The 16,394-nt window shown below is 54.8% G+C and overlaps 1 protein-coding gene across 1 annotated transcript in view; it reads right to left on the bottom strand.

Moving 5' to 3' along the window:
- Positions 1–16,394, bottom strand: part of Tg (thyroglobulin) — a 211,779-nt gene that overhangs the window by 29,586 nt on the left and 165,799 nt on the right. Inside the window, exons 42-43 of the mRNA XM_076835902.2 lie at positions 2,486–2,650; positions 1,386–1,553 (exon numbers count right to left, since the gene is read on the bottom strand). Of these exons, the coding sequence (XP_076692017.2) occupies positions 1,386–1,553; positions 2,486–2,650 (333 nt within the window). The remainder of the gene's footprint in view (positions 1–1,385; positions 1,554–2,485; positions 2,651–16,394) is intronic.

Raw genomic sequence — 16,394 nt, 5'->3', positions numbered from 1 at the left:
CCTCTCCCACAGGAGACAGAGCTCGCTACAGGGAAAGGTTAAGTTGTGTGTAACATGTCGCACAGGCACATACAGCAGCAGTGGGTTAATTCATGAGGCTCCCTGTCCCCTCTCCACGGCTCCCGAGGGAGCTGGCACTAATGGCTTCTTGTATATCTGTCCAACTATTACCCTTCCACACAGAAATACATTAAAATACGGACATTTACATATATGCAGATACACAAAGATTGCTTTTTAAAAATAGGAGAGCTATCTTAATGCCACATTCCTCTTTGTTTCCCTCTTAGCAACAGATGACGGGCATTCTCAAGCAGGCTGAGAGACCTAGCTCATTCATTTCAATGGCTGCGTAGTATTTAATACTTTGTGTGCATCTCAGTTTCCTCCAGAATTTCCCACTTAATGGACATTTGAGTTGCTTCCATTTTTTTTTCTCCACAATAATTAATGCTGGGTTAAACACCTTGCACACATATGTAAAAACAAGGGTTTTTCTGGCTGTGAGATAAATTCCCCAAAGTGAGATATATTATCCAAAGAAAGCAGAATAATTCTAAGGAATGCAGGATCCTGTGTGGCCACCTTAAATGATGTTTTGAAGCACCACTGTGGTCAGTGGAGCCGACTGGGAGCCAGACTGTGTGCTGGGAGGCCGCCTCCTGCCCAGGTCCACAGCGGGCTCTCCCTGTCTCCTGGGGCTGGGCCCCATCCCAGGCCTGACCACCTAAGGGTTTTGGTCAAGAGCAGAAAGCAGCAGGGCCAGAGCAGGGTGCTGGGCCTCTTCTCGGCCTAGCACCTTCCTAGTGAGTGACGGCGACTTCCTGCCTGTCACAGCAAGACCTGTGCCCAGCAGATAACAGGCTTGGTCGCTCACCCCCACTCGCCATGTGTCCGGCGTGCCCCGTAAGTCACGTTTTGTGCCAAGGTGTGGCAGGTCCTTTTCTAGGGAAGAAAATCCCCCAGATGCTGGTGTCCGGGTGCTTCCAGGACTGGAAGGGCTGCCACTGAGCCCACATCCCGGCCTCTCCTTCCCCAGTTCTCAGTGGGACTCGCAGGCAGGGCTCTCCATGACGGGCACCCTGGTGTTGCAGCATGGAACCTGCTGCCGAGCACCTGGCCTGCTCCTGCTCAGGGTGTTCATGCATTCCCTCAGCCCTGTGGTTTGTGGGTGTGTCTGCCAGGCTCCCAGCCCTGCCAGGGACTTATTTTTGAACCCAACTCCCCCCACCCCATCACCACCTCCAAACGCACGCAGCCTTGGTTCATGGGAGTTTCCAGCAATCATTTGCCAACAAGCAAGGAGGCAGACCCCATCACAGTCAGGTCCACAGTGCGAGCCTGGGGCGTGCCAGCTGCAGTCTCGAGGCCTCCTGGCTGCCTACCTTCACGGCCTTGGCTCTGTCGATGAGCCCGTCGTCCTGAGAGCTCCCGATCAGCAGATCCACCTTCACCCCCGGAGGCCTCTGCAGTGCTCTGGCTGGAGCTTCGCGGAGGTACTGGCCATCGACCACAGGACCCCAGTAGTGGAAAGGGCCACTCACAGCCAGGAGCTGCAAAGGGCAAAGGAATACCACTATTTGTCTGAATCTTATCTTTTTTTAAGAGTGATCAGCTGCACGGCTTTGCCTAATGGTCCCAACACTGTGTCTATGCCAAGTGAGCATCGTGCTGGTTCTCCACCAGGGCTCCGCTGGCAAGCAAGGGTGAAATGACAGAACCACAGGCAGGTAGGACACCAGGTGACAGTGCCCGGGGCTGGACAGCAAATGTCGCTCTCAGTCATGAGGGCCCCTAGGAGAATGTCACAGGGCTTCCCTACCACAGTAACAGATCCCCAAGAAGAACAGGTGTGAGGGCGCACAAGTGCCGCTTCGAGCCGGCAGAGGCAGCCGGCTTCAGCCTCAACCGGATTAGCCTGCACGGGGCCTGAGGAGGCCCACACGGGGCTGGAGCCCAGACTCACTGCTGGGGGGTCAAGCCGTCAGCTGAAATGACCACAGTGTGTCCTGCTAATGTCTCCTTTACTGAGACGTGGCTGTGAGCAAGGTCCTTGCTGGCTAGAAGGGACACACAGCTGCGCTGTGCAAGGTGGCCCAATCCACTGGCCATTGTGAAACCATGTCCACAATGCTCAACACGTGCAGTGTGACCTGAATGAGTGTCCACCACCATTCTGGCATGGGGGGCATGACCCGTCCACCCACTACTTCATTTTATTGTCCCACTCCATAGGGTCTGCCTCACTAGTCCCACTTTGTAGACAGAAAATCCAAGTGGCAGAGAGACCTGCAGTGCTTTCTGTATGCTTGGCCCATTGTGGCCTGGGACCCTGCAGGGGCCTGGGGACAGGGGTGGCAATCGAGCTCCATCTGGCCACCACCTCACTGTGTGGCTTGGGTGGATCCCATCTCTCCCCAGGCCTTGTTTTTCCATTGTAAGAGACCAGAGACTGTCCCTCCCCAGTCTGCACACATGTGCCCACCTTGGTCTGGGCATCATTGAGGACATTGGCGGGCTTCTGGCGGAGGCAGGACACCACTTCTTGGCTGGACGAGGTGGGGCAGCTGACCTCTCTGGCCAATGCCACTGCCTGCTGCTGAGCCCTGTCTGGGCTGATGACAGCTGCAGGGGACAGTGCGGAGCCTCCCTGGAAGAGAAAGCAGACTCAGGGCAGGGGTCTCCACCATCCCTACCCCTGCTCAGCCCAGAGACTTGGGGCTCTGTGACCTCCTCCACGCAGGATTCCCGGGACCCTGCTCGGGGAGGCCCACAGTTGCCTCGGTTTCCTCATCTGAGAAGCAAGGGGGCGGGAGGAGGCCACCAGTCTTGGCAGTGTGGCTGATGGCAGATCGGTGTTATGCCACATGTGTTTTTCTGTGCTGGAGCTGAGCTGGGTCCCCTCACTCCAGTGTAAGAGAGCTCTGGCCTGGCCGGCTCCATTTGTGTCTCAGTTCTGAGCCCTGAGCTACATGCATCAGGGATGTGAACACCAGAGCCCAGAACGCAGCCTCCTCTCACAGAGCACGGGGAGACCAGAGCAGTGCTGCCCACCCGGCCCCCAGAGGAGGCTGGAGAAATGCAGAGCAAGGCACACCCAAGGTCCTCCTCACCTAGAGACAATAGGTTAGGATGCCCTAACCTGGCCAGGCCACTATCCTGAGGCCCCGGCAGAGGCCAAGGGGCATGGACAATGTCCTGGATTGAGGAAGACTGTCCTCTGGAAGGTGCCAGCAGTCACCAAGCCTGAGTCAGGATGGAAGGTCATGGGCAAAGAATGGGCCAAGCTCCAGGCCTGACAGCTGACAGCCAAGGGGGAAGGGGAGGCCAGTCCAAGGAGCTAGATGCCATCAGATGAAGAGAAGAGAAGAGAAGAGAAGAGAAGAGAAGCTTTGTGTCCCACACCTGCTCCACCCAGATGCGGATGGTTTCAGAGTCACGTAACATAAACACCTGTCCTTCTCCTTGGCAACTCAACAGTGCTGTCAGCCCCCGTGGCTGCCCTGGGGTGCAATAATCGCAGGGCTCACCTGGATGGAATTCTTTTTGTATGCCAAGCACTGCTCTTAGCATTTCAGGTATTAACGTGTTCAAGATCAGCCCATTTTTCCAGATGAGGAGTTGAGGCAGAGGTGAATGACTTGTCCAAGGCCTCAGAGGTAGTGAGAGGCAGAATCGGGATCTGCACCCAGTGGCCAGCACTTGGTCACTGTGAGGTGGACCTTTCCTATATACCCGGGGTTCTCAATGACCTGGTGGCACTGTTACTGTTCTCATCTCTGTTTATTCAGAGGCAAGGCCAGCTCAACGGAGGGACTGGGGAGTGTGCAGGGCGTGGAGCTGGAGGCTGAACACGGTAGCCGCGTGGCCTGGCGCCAAAGGAGCCCTTTCAACACGCTCAGCTGTGCAGACCAGGCCTGGCAGCTTGGCTACTGACTCGAGGCAGTGACAGGAGGAATCTGTGGTTTTATGTCCTTAACGCATTTAGATGATACCCTGAGGCCCTCCTGGGTCTGGCTGGCCCACTCCAAGGGACAAGCAGCTTGCCAGAGCCCTGTGATCCCCAGCCAGTGGCTGGCGCTGGCTTTCAGCCTCCTTGAAGCAGGGAGAGTCCTAACTCCCGGCTCACGCATGCAGCCAGCCCAGGCCTGAGCTGTGGTGGTGGCAGAGAACCGGGTCAGGGTGATTTAGAGGGAGCCCTGGGTTCCGGGCCCTCGGTTCCTTTTTCCAAAAGGAGTGGCCAGCTTTCCCGAGAACAGCTCAAAAAGCTGCTTTTTCTTAACAGAACACACACACACACACACACACACACACACACACAATTAAGATACTTAGCCAAAGCTCCACATTCAAAATAGCAAATTGCAGCTGGCCCAGCAGCCCCGGAGACAGGCCCTGCGGATGGGTGGATCCCAAGACCGTGTTTTCACTCTATGTAAAGCCACGCTCCTGACGCGGTAAGGAAGTGGTCAGAGGCGTGGGCGACACTGATAAATGAGAGGCTTAGAGAATTTTCCTCTCCAAGTATTCTGTTTAATCAGTTTTTCTGAAGGAAACCTTCTTCTCCATGGAAAATTGATGGTTAACATCCAGTGGCCAACCCAGCCCTCGAGTTAAAGCTCTTGATTGGAGACGCAGAACTTGGAGGAGGCAGGGTGGGGGGTGCACAGAGCCCTGGCATGGGACAGAGGGTCCAGGTGTGAACTCTGCCACTCTATGAAGTGACGCGGGGGAGCATCCATCTCAGACCAGCATTTGCCCCTCGTTCGTGGGAACAAGGGACCACACTTCACAGGGGTGTGGTGGCTAGGACCTGCGTCAGCCCAGTGGGACCTCCTGGGACCCTGCAGACACCAGGCCTCTCCCTGTGCCCCATCATGCTGCAGGCCTGCAGCCTGGGCAGCCTGAGCTTGGTCTCTATCCAAATCTGACACAGCTATTAAGTGTCAATGAGTTTCCTCTCAATTTTTTTTTTTTTAACTTCAAAAATAGCATGGACCCAAACCACAATTGCTGACCACAACTCTTTCTTCCTGTAGCCTCTGAGCATTGCCTTGACCTCAGTTAGCACCTCAGACCAAGACCTGCCCCGGTCAAGAACACACCCACCCCCACACCCTGTGGTCACAGAGACACACTGACACATGGACCCTTACACAGACACAGATGCAGAGAGACACACATACAAGTCAGACACACACCCAAAAGTACACACACACAACCAGACCCGCACAGTCCCAGAGACATTCTCTCTCCTCTCTCTCTCTCTCTCTCTCTCTCTCTCTCTCTCACACACACACACACACACACACACACACACCAGCCCTTCCTGAAATGGATGCTGGGCGTCTCCCAGGAGGCACCACTCATAGGCCTTCCGTGAAGAGGTGGTCAGCAAGCAAAGCAGCAGGGACAGGGAGGCCCTGTGACAAACTTGCTGTCCCCCGAGGGCCCTGCCCTGGCGGAGGGGCAGCTCTGTCAGGAAGGTGCCTGCCCTGCCCCTTCCTGGTGGCCTAGGCTCCTTAGCCCCCTTTGCTCACGGACGCTGCACTGTGAGGTGGGGACGCCCTCAGGGAAGGGACACGGGATGAGAAGGGGTGCTCAGTGCGTCCTCAGCCACCTCCATGCGGGGCACTCTCAAGCCAGCTCCTCAGCACCCCCACAGCAGTGCCACACAGGCCACCAAGGTGAGGGGATGCACACGGCGCTCACGCAACCCGTCTCAGGGCAGCCCCATGAGGCAGGAACCCGCTCAATATCAACCTCAGAGGCCACAAGACCATGGGCCACACTGAGCCTCACACCCAGGTCTCAGCTGGGCGGGACACAGTGGGACTGGAACCCGGCTGCGGGCTCCAGAGTCTGTGCCGTAACCACCGCGCCCTGCAGTCAGCTGAGGCCTCAGTCCCTTTCCGTCCCTGTGAGGATGTGACGCCAATGCCAGGCGGACAGACCAGGGCCCTGGGAACGGCAGACGGGCTCCGTTCAGCTGTCGCCATCCTGCCGGTCCCCAGCCTTCCCTAGAAGACAAGTCTCCTCACAGCACTTGGTTCTGGCACAACTTCAGCAGAAGGTGAGAAAGAACAGGACCCTGGTCTTGAAACTAGGCCGTCAGAGCACTTTTCCTGTTTCTTCTCAGGACTCAGTTCTCGGCCTTACCTGTGGGGTCCCTAGTAGGATTTGGGTGAGGAGAGCAAAGGAGGGTCAGCCTGGCTCAGCGACCTTTGACCCCCAGGACGAGGACTCCCTCTTGGTATCTAAAAAGGCATTAAAGCAACAGGCTGGCATCAGCGTGGCCCAAGAAGTCTTTTGATGGCAGGATTTGAGGGAGGTGTTCGCACCACACACACACACACACACACACACACACACACACGATTCAAGGGAAACTAGAAGGAATGAAACATCCAAAGGCACCTTTCAAGAGCCAGCACAGTGCCGAGTGTGGTGGTGCACACCTATAATCCCATGGGCTTGGGAGGCTGAGGCAGGAGGATCGCAAGTTCAAAGCCAGCCTCAGCAATTTAGTGAGGTGCTGAGCAACTCAGTGAGACCCTGTCTCTAATAAAATACAAAATAGGGCTGGAGCACAATCCCCGGTACCAAAAAAAAAAAAAAAAAAAAAAAAGAAAGAAAGAAAGAGAGCCAGCTCGTTTGTGAGCGTTTCCTCCATGATCCTGACAGTCCTGCAGTCCCCACCCCCCGCCATTCTGCTGATGGAGAGGGAGACCTAGAGTGGGCAGGCCATTTCCCAAGGTCTTGGGACTAAGAGGCAGCAGAGGCAGAATCTTGGGGCTTTTGTCACCCCATGGCACCTACCACTGGGAACAGCAGGACCTCGGCACCTTGCTGGCTCTGGTTTCCACTGCAGGGAGTGACAGTGGAGGGAGGCCACACACAAGAGTGCCCAGGACAGTGAGAAGAGGGCGGGCGGGTGGCCTCCCCACAGCAGGAGCGTGGAGTGAGGGCAGTCTCCCACGGGCACAGAGGCAGGCGTAATGTCTGCAGCCTGGCACAGCCGGGCAGAGACCAAACGGCCCCCACCCCCGACCCTGTGCTCCAGAGTGACCCCTGAGCTACATCTATCAGGCCCCCACCTTTGTGGCCTCAGGTGAGCACCGTGCCCACCCTGGGAAGCGGGGAGGGCGGATGCACCTAGGATACACACACGCCACTGATCCAGCCATTCTCCCGAGCATGCCACACTGGTCCCAAGAAGATGCGGTGGACTCCGGGAAGAGTGTCGGACGGAGCACCTTAAGGACCCACTGGGGCCAAGTGGAGAGGTCAAGACCCAGGCTTCCGGCCTCCAGGGAGCTTTCCCACAATGCCGTGCTGCCGCGGTGCAGGTGGCTCCCAGCGAGGTTGGTGGAGTCCTGCTCCCCTCCACCTCCAGCCCCACCCGTCACTCCACAGGGCCTCTACGGACAGTCCAACGTCACCAGTTCCCAGGGTCCTCTCCCCATTCTAAGTGAGCAGATGATGGAGTTTATTGATTTTTAAAATATTTTTCAAAATGGTTTACCTTTTCTCCAATGATGGATACTAAATTTGTGATGAGAAAAACATGTCTATCCCATTTAAAGGTGAATCCCACATGACAGTGCAGGCGATTCTCACCTCGGGGAGCAGCCCGTCGCGCAGCAGCAGGAGGAGTCAGCCTGTGCGTGAAGCAAGCAGTGGACTGAAGGTCCCCAGGGAGGAGGAGGGGGCTGAGGGACAGGACAGGTCCAGCAGGAAGCCTCGCCTGGGCAAAACGGCAATCCCCCTGCACCCCCGGACAAGGCTGACCATGTGTATACCCAATGCTGTTACCTTAGTGTACTTAATGGCAAAACAGATCGACTTTTGCAATTTTTAAAGCAGAAATAACAGTATAAACCTTCACCATAGAAAAGATAGGGAAGCAAACAAAGATTTTGAAATCATACCTTCCTCCCCACCCCCATCAAAATCAATCACTAACGCTGGTCTCGTCACTTGTCTCTTCCATACAAATGTGCGCATGTGTGTGTAAATGTTTATGTGTGCACACGTGGGTGGAGGAAGTTAGTACCATGGTGTTATTTTGAACTTGTCCTTTTCACCTAACAGTCCACTCTGGATAGGGTCCTGGGCTACTCATTTACCAGCTTTGTCATCAGCAGGCTAACACAAGTGTTCACAGAAACATTGTCCATGACGACAATAAGTGGAGACAACCCAAATGTTCATCAGAGGATAAATACATAAAAAACATGGCGCATTGCACAACGGAATAATATTCAGCAGTAAAAAGGAAGGAAGCGCTGGTACATGTTGGGACATTGAAGAAGCAAAACAGCTCGACGCAAGAGGCTGCATGATTCCATTCACACAAAACGCCCAGGGGAGGCAAATCTGCAGAGACTGAAAGTCGACCAGTGGTTTCCTGGGGTGGGAGTGAAGTGGCCGAGGAGGAAGAGTGGAATGGCTAGGTCATGTGACAGCTCTATTTTTAGCAGTGTGAGAAACCATTTTCCAGTGTGGCTGCATCATTTGGTGTTCCCAATTTGTGAAATTCCTGTTTCTCCACATTCTTACCAAATATTTGTCATTGTCTATTTTTCGTTTCATTTTGCTCTGTTTTGTTTCCGTTGTTGTTGTTTTTTATTATAGCCATCTGGTGGGTGTGAAGTGGTATCTCATTGTGGTTTTGATTTTCATTTTCCTAATGACTAATGATGTTGAGGATCTTCTCATGTGTTTTATGGGCCATTTGTACATCTTCCTTGGAGAAATATCTCTTCAGATACTTTGCCTGCCTTTAACCAGCCATCTTTTGTTATTGAGTTGTAATTGCTCTTTACATTTGCTGGATACAAGTCCTTTACCAGATACATGAGTGCAAATATCTTCTCCCATTCTGTGGGCTGACTTTTCACTTTCTTGATGGCATCTTTTGCAACATGAAAGATTTTATTTTGATGAAGTACAGGGTATCTTGTTTTTCCTTTTGTTGCTTGCAATTTTGGTGTCCTATCCAAGAATTTTTAAAAATAGGTATCCATAGAATACTATTTAGCACTTCTGGAGTTTGTATTTTTTTAAAAAAAATTTAGATGTTGATGAATCTTTCTTTTATTCATTTATTTACATGTGGTGCTGAGAATCAAACCCAGTGCCTCACACATGCTAGGCAAGTGCTCTACCACCGAGCCACAATCCCAGCCCCAGGACTTTGAATTTTTAAAACCTCTTTTTACAATGCACTATATTTTTATTGCAAACTGAAATCACCCCTGGTGTCCCCACTAGATGAAAGAGAAGGATGGCACCAACAGGCAGTTGAACAGGTGGGTCCAGCACCTTTACCCATTTCTCAGTTTGTGCTCACCAAACCTCTACACCAATGAGCACGTCTGTTCCTTTTATTAAAGACTGATAGAGGCCCAGAGAGGGTAAGTGACAGCCCTGAACCACCCAGGGATCGGGGGCTGGGTATGTCGTCTGTGTCCACGGCCTCTGCACTACTCAGGAAACCCACCTCCCTTGCCTAGGGTTCTCGGGCCAGCCTGGCTGCCCGTGTGGCTCAGCTGCACAATGGCCCTGTGCCTGTGGAGGGAAGGTGGGAGGCTGCGTGCAGGCACCCAGGGGGCCTCTAAGGGCTCCCTCTCCTCACTCTCTCTGCCTGGGACGGGAGAAGACCTGGGCCTGGCTCTGCCCCTGTAGAAGGGAGCGTCGCCTGTCATGCCTTCCCTTGGGTCTTGCAGACTTGATAACACGTCTTCTTCCATCTGCCACAGACATGGTGCCTAATTGCCTCTGTCACCTTCTGGCTGTCAGAAGCCATTGAAATGCTTGGCACTTGAAAGTTACTGATTTTCCAGGCACAAGTGTCATACTTTGAAAGTGACACTCTGAGCGATAGCCAAGGCGATGGCTGTCCTTTCATTTCCAAGGGAACTGAAGACACAGGGCGCTGAGCTTCCCGCTGGGCGCCCGGGAGCACTGATGGTGTGCGCGGGGACATATGTCTCCCTTTAGAAGTCAGCTCGTCGTCTCAGCCTGGGCACGTCACTTATTGCTGGAGACGGCCGGCCGGCTGCTCCCGGGACGCCGAGGACGCGTCCTGGCTGGCGCGGGCGGCAGCTGAGGCTCTGCTCCCTTTCATTCTTGGGCTCTGAACCGAGGAGCGGAGCTCTGGGTTCGCTTTCTAGGAAGCCACGGCACTGAATCCTTTGTCCACCCTGGAGCCTGGAAGTCTGAGAGCGGGTGCCAGCCAGGACGGTGTCCTCTGAGGCCTCGTCCCTGCCTTGAGACGACTGCCCTCTGCTGCCTCCTCCTACACCCGCCTTCTGTATGCGTGTCCCTGGGGCTCCGGGGTGTCCTCCTCTTTCTCCTTCTAGGGATGACAATTAGACTGCAGGAGCCCTGCCCGGATGGCCCCCTTTAGCTTGATGGCCTCTTAAAGGCCCTTGCTCTAACAGGGGCAGTCAGAGGTTCTGGAGTTTGGGGTCAACACAGGCACTCTGGGGACCTGGTCAGCACATAGCGCCCCTTCAAGCCTCAGTTTCCTCCCCTGTAAGTGTCCGCCTCACGGAACTGCTGCAAGGCCCCCAGGAGCCGTGTGGGGGAGGCACTACGCACACTCCCTGGCTGCCGAGGGCACACTCGCCCGCTTCTGCTGCCCTGTGACTTGGTCCTAAAGGCTCCATGATGAGCAGGCTGCGGGCCAGCTGTTCTGACTGGCTCTACGTCATCGTCTTCTTTAAACCTGTGACGGGCAGGGAGGGAGGTCCGTGCGGTCCCCAAGTGTAAAGCTACAAGGAGGAGAGGGACTGCTAGCTGCTGGATGGGGTCAGGACACGCCGTGTACACGTGCTGAAGTGCCACGCCACGCACCACAGACGTGGACACCTGGTACCTGCGGATCTGAAACTCAGCGTTCACTAAAGGAAAAAAGAAAACTTGGAAAAATAGCTTCCAGTGTAGAAAAGCATTCAGGCAAGTGCTTGTAATCAGGAAAGGATGCTACTTCAGATCCCGACTCCTCCGCCTAGTGGCCTGGTCGCCTTGGGCAAATCAAGAACTTGGCCAGTGTCAGGGCCGAGCTTTTCTTCATCTCTCACGTGCAGTGCCACAGACGTCAGCTCCTGGTGGTGGCTCTGGGAGAGCTGCGTTCCTGGACGCACTCTCCAGGTGGAAACATGAGGGGAGAGCCGTGGGGGCTCTGCGGTCCTCAGCACCCCAGCCCTGCAGGGCAGAGTGGCCGCTTGTTTCCCTGCAGGCTCTGGCTCCAGCCAGAGCCTCGATGATGAAGAACTACCAAGAAACCAAGGAGTCAGGGAGAATGGACCCAGTACAGATGCCAGGAGTAAGGAGGCCAAGGCCTGATGACCAGGGCCCTCTGGCCCCTGTCCCTGTCCCTTCCCTCCTCTCCTTTCTTCCTTCAGTAGATGACAGTGGCCAGCTCCTGACCAGCAGAAAGGACTTCCCATGGCTGCCCTAGAAAGTACCCTGTGTGCAGGAAGTCACGAGATGCTGGTAGGGACAGAAAGAAGGAACTGGACATCGCAGCAGCCCAGGTCCTCTCAGGACAGGCCCACAGGGAGTCATGACTTGGCCAGGGGACTGGGAGTCACTCCACAAAGACTGAGCAGGGGCCATGCAGACAGGTGGGAGCCGCCTGATGCAGAAGGGCCAATGGGGGAGGAGGTGGCTTGGCTGAGCTGGACAAGGAGGCAGAAGGGCCTTCCCTGTGCCATGTCACAAGGAGGGAGCGAGGGAGCCGCTGGGGAGGTGGACTGGGGCGCTGCAGCCATGTTCAGGACTCAGGAAGTTCACGCTGGCCACTGTGGTGAGAGGTGGGTGACAGCCAAAGGCCTGCACCAGAAGAGGACATCCGGGCACTGACCGGGCTTCCTGACCAGCAGGGAGACTGCGTTTGGGTGCCTGAGGGCCATCTGTCCAGCTGACCAGCAGGATGAAAACCCTGTCTCTGGTCTTCCTGATAATGGGACTTCACCCTGAGCCTCACCCCTGCCCTACAACCTGTGTGTCCTCTGGGGTGCCACTACCTCATCTCAAGGTCTGAGCCCAGAATGAGGACAGCTGTGGCAGCCACCGGGCTGGACATTCACACAGAACCTCATCCAAACTCTCCCCACAGAACCCTGCTGGGGTCTCTTGCTAAGGGTCTGGCATCTCTAAGAATAAACAGGTGGACTGAGTCCCTGTTAGTTTTGCTCCTGGATCTACTCCACAGTGCCATCCCCCGCAAACCTGCCAGAGGGAAACAGCTATGAATCATGATGATGATGAAGAGATGCAGAAAGAATTGGCAGAACGTTGGCTCTTGGAGAAGAGAAGTGTCGTGACCCCTGCTCTGACAGCGTGGACCTCAGTCTCCTCTTCTGTCAAATGAACACGTGCTCAAGTCTCAGGTGTGGCCCTGAGAGCAGGTGCCACGGGCCATCAGCACACGTTCAAGGGCAGCCTCCTTCCTACCAGCTGCGTGTTCTTAGGAAGTTCTCAAAGTCCTGTGCTCCATTTTCCTTGAGTGTAAAGCAAGTGGAATATCTACCTTATCCATCTGCTGAGCTGAATTCACGGAGAACGCGAACGTGTTTCCATGTGCCCACATCTCCGACACACAGCAGCAGTCATTAAAATCACAAGCAGTATTTCAAAGAGTTCTTATGATAATTAAAGGAAATAACAGATTTAAAAATACTTCATAACCCATAAAGCACTCTACAGATGTCGGTTATTTATAATTTTATGGCCACTTAAACTAAAATTAAAAAAAAAAATAGTGAAATATTCTGTAGTCTAAGAAAAGGTGCCTCAGGTTGAAGTTCAGTTTTGGCAGAGAGTACTCTGAGCCCCGAGCCTGTCTGTCCTGGCTGTCCTCCATGCTGCCCACTGCTGGGTGCAATTAGCTGTGGCTCAGTGGGCACTGAGGGGGATGCTGACACTAATTTCACACCCATCCAGCCGGTTTTTCCTGGATGACACTGATCTAAATTACATCAGGGCGGCGCTGAGCTTGCTCTTCTTTAGATAACAGCAACATCGTGTCATTTGAGAGAAGTGTATCTCCTGGGAGCATGAGGGTGCTGGGGGTGGAATGCACCACAAGCATCCTGCTGGGGCTCTTGGCTGCATCTTGCTGCTCAAGCACACTGAGAGCTGGCTGGACGGTTTTATGGGAATCCTTGTTTAGGAGATGAAAACTCAGGGCAGAGCTCCTGGAATGTTGGAGGCCCGTGCAGAGGTCTCCCTGCCTGGAGCCTAGCTGCTGTTCCCTTGTCCTGGGACAGGCCGGCCCTGCTGCTGTGAGCTAGTCTATTACAGGATAGATAATTCCAGGAGCTCTGAGCAATTCCTCCGTGCCCATGCCCCAGGGAACCAGAGGCTGATTAAGGCCTTGAGGAAGTTTGAGATCTGGGGGGAAGGGAGGCTCTTCCCTTTTATTTTTAACTCTCTCCTGTGGTCTCTCCCTCCCACTCCCCCTGCCTCCTTCCCTTCCTTCCCTGGTGTTAGCTGGCTGCTGTGGCCTTGCAAGGTCCCAGTGCTGGGCACCACGCTGACAGAAGAGATCGGCTCCCTGCCCTCCAGAGTCAGGCCAGCAGAATGGAAAAGGGGCGGTGCTCCAAGACACCCCGAGATCTGCCCTCCTGGGCGATGGCACCTGAGACCGGGGCACCCTGGCTCTCCTTTTTCCCTGGAAGAGGCTGACCCTAGGCTTTGTTCTGAAACACAGTTCACAAGGATTTCTGTGCCCTTCGCAGAAAAAAGACCATAGAGTGAAGTCATGGCCAAGATTCGTCACTGTTTAGAAATGATGTCTGTTTCTCCTGAATGTCCCTGTTAGTCGTGGTGGCCCGTCAAGTGAGCAAGACAATCCACCAGAGCACGGCAGGGAAATTCTAGAGTATTTTCAGATAATTTAAGAAATCTCAAAACGCGCGTTCACGTTTGTAAGGCATAGGGTAGCGGAGTCGCCGCATGTAACGGTGACTAGAGAGGAGCACTGGGATGTTCACACAAAACGTTTTGCTCCCCAGCCCCCACTGGAAGCACACACACCCACTTAGAGAAACGAGCACCTGGGGTAGGTCCTGGGAAAGAAAGGTCTCTGAGTCAGTGCATCTGGAGCAGGTGAGTAAAGAAAGCGACGTGGCTTATCCCAGATCCTGCTCAAGGGACAGTCCAGGCCCTGGGAGACTGGCCGCCCTCCTTACCAACCCTCGCAGAGCTGAGGATAGGGGGTCTCCGGGAGGGGCAGGCGGCGGCTGTGCTTGAGCAACTTTGAGAGACAAGCGCTCTAATGAGTCAACATGTCGGTGCCCCGTGGCTCCCACGCTGGCTCTTTCCTGAGAATGCCACTAGCTCCAGACGCCTCCCAAAGAAACAGGAAGAGCTTGACAACACGTTGAGGTTCACTCCATGGGGAACTCGGCTCCTTCCAGTGGGCCCTCTCCACCTTAGGAACTGGTCCCAGACACAGGGACTCGCAGTGGAGCAGCAGCACCTGCCCACCCCCAGGAGGGAGAGTTTGCACTGTCTCCCGATGGGTGAAAGTCGGCATTCCCAGAGGAGTCCTGTTCCCCAGCACAGCCCCATCCAGCTGTGCAATTGGGGGACAGTCTGGATCATCTCTTCTGGACAAGGCTCTGCTCTAGACTCAGTCGCCACGTGTTTTCGACACACCTTGACCTTCCTAAGCACATGCTCTGACTGCAGGGAATGAGCGCCTCACGCCACGCAGGCGTTTTACACACATGGTCCCATGAATCCTGGTGATCAAGCAGCATTAGTAACATCATTAGGCTCTGGGAGAGCTGCAGAAACCGTGCAAGGCCACATAGCCCTCAGGAATCTGGAACCTCGATGATGTTGACCTTGACACCAACGTGTGTGCAAAGTGACCTATTTCCCCAGGGCGTTCTGAAAGGGGGTACTCGCTTCTGCCTGGGGAGGCCTAGGGATCTGTATGACTAAGTGAGCTCTGGTGGGGGGTGGGGAGAGATCTGGGAACCTGCTCATACTGGATCAAGCTGTGAACTCTGACTTACTATGGGGCTTAGCCTTCACACCTGTCACCTGTCACATAACCCCACATCATCCTAGGAGCACTGGAACTCCCGGATCCCGAGACCCAAGCTGGAGAATGAGCTTCAGCTCTCTGCTGGGACCAGCAGGCCTTCCAGCTCCAGCGGGGACACCACAACTGGCTCCTCACAGCTTGTGTAAGGGGACTGCCTACTCAGGGGACCATGCACCTTAACACTCACCCTCAGACTTAATCAAGTGATCCTCAGCCTGCACATGGCTGGCATCTTGGTAATCTCCCAGTGGCCATCCGTCTGGGCCCAAAGAGCTAATTAATTTGCACAGCTCTGGAAATCACATGCTCCCTGCACAGATGGTCCTGAGGCACGACCTCCCGATGGCTTGTCCGTCACCTGGCTGGGGCAGCGAAGCCTCGTCCGCCCCAGACTTTTGCTTCAGGTCCCGGGAATGACACCACCCTTCGAGTTTCTGTCCTGGCTTCTTGTGTTGACGGGTACGTTGAGGACCTTGAATGATGACTGTCCTGCTGGCATGGAGTCCAACCTGGTGCCGCCAGGCCTCAGTGCTAGGGGCTCCCGGACTTGCTGGGCTCCTCTCCTGACCCCCTCCCCACCAGGTCCTCCTTCTTTAACCCCCTGGAGCTGTGATATTTGCTCCCGTCTCCTCCACGGAGTGTCAGTTCCTCAAGGACAGAGAGGTGGGGCCCCTTCATGCTATCTCTGTGGCTTTCTCCCAGACTGTCCTGTCAGAAAGGCCATCGCTGTTTGCCAAACTCAGTTATTCAACAATAGGCAGACCTGTGCTGGGTCTGGCTAACAGGGAAGAAAGGGTCTGGCTTGAGTTCCTGAGCTCAGACACAGCCTGGCCATATACAGTCCCCAGCCTGTGGCCGGTGTTGACAAAGGTTGGTTGAATGACTGAATGTTTGGACCCTGAGATGCATACCTGAAGAAGTGGCCAAATGCTTGTGCTCAGCGGCCCCTTGGTAGGTTAGGAAGGAAAGTCCTGTGTGCTGTTAGGGTACTGGGTCAGGTGCCGGGAGCCGTGGGAGAGGCCAACATGGCAAACTAACATTGTTGTCCTCTGTGGTGCCTCTACCCTTCCACAGGCCCTGACCGGCTGACCGGCTGTGCTTTAGTGGCTGGTGTCTGGAGTGCTGTCTCATCTATGGGCAGTGCCCGTTGTCACTAGCCTGACTTCCATCAGACTTGGAATGTCCTTGGGGTCCCACCACCAGGGTCCCACAGTCGCATCAGCAGTTCCCACAGCCTGTACCCTCCTGCTGGCCAGGACTGGGCTGCCTCCTTTTCCTCCTGCAAGCCTCAGCTCATGACACCGGCAGATGCTCATGCCCC

Source organism: Callospermophilus lateralis, chromosome 16, assembly GCF_048772815.1.
Source record: "Callospermophilus lateralis isolate mCalLat2 chromosome 16, mCalLat2.hap1, whole genome shotgun sequence".
In the NCBI taxonomy this organism is placed as follows: Eukaryota; Metazoa; Chordata; class Mammalia; order Rodentia; family Sciuridae; genus Callospermophilus; species Callospermophilus lateralis.
This window is presented reverse-complemented; position numbering and strand designations above follow the sequence as displayed.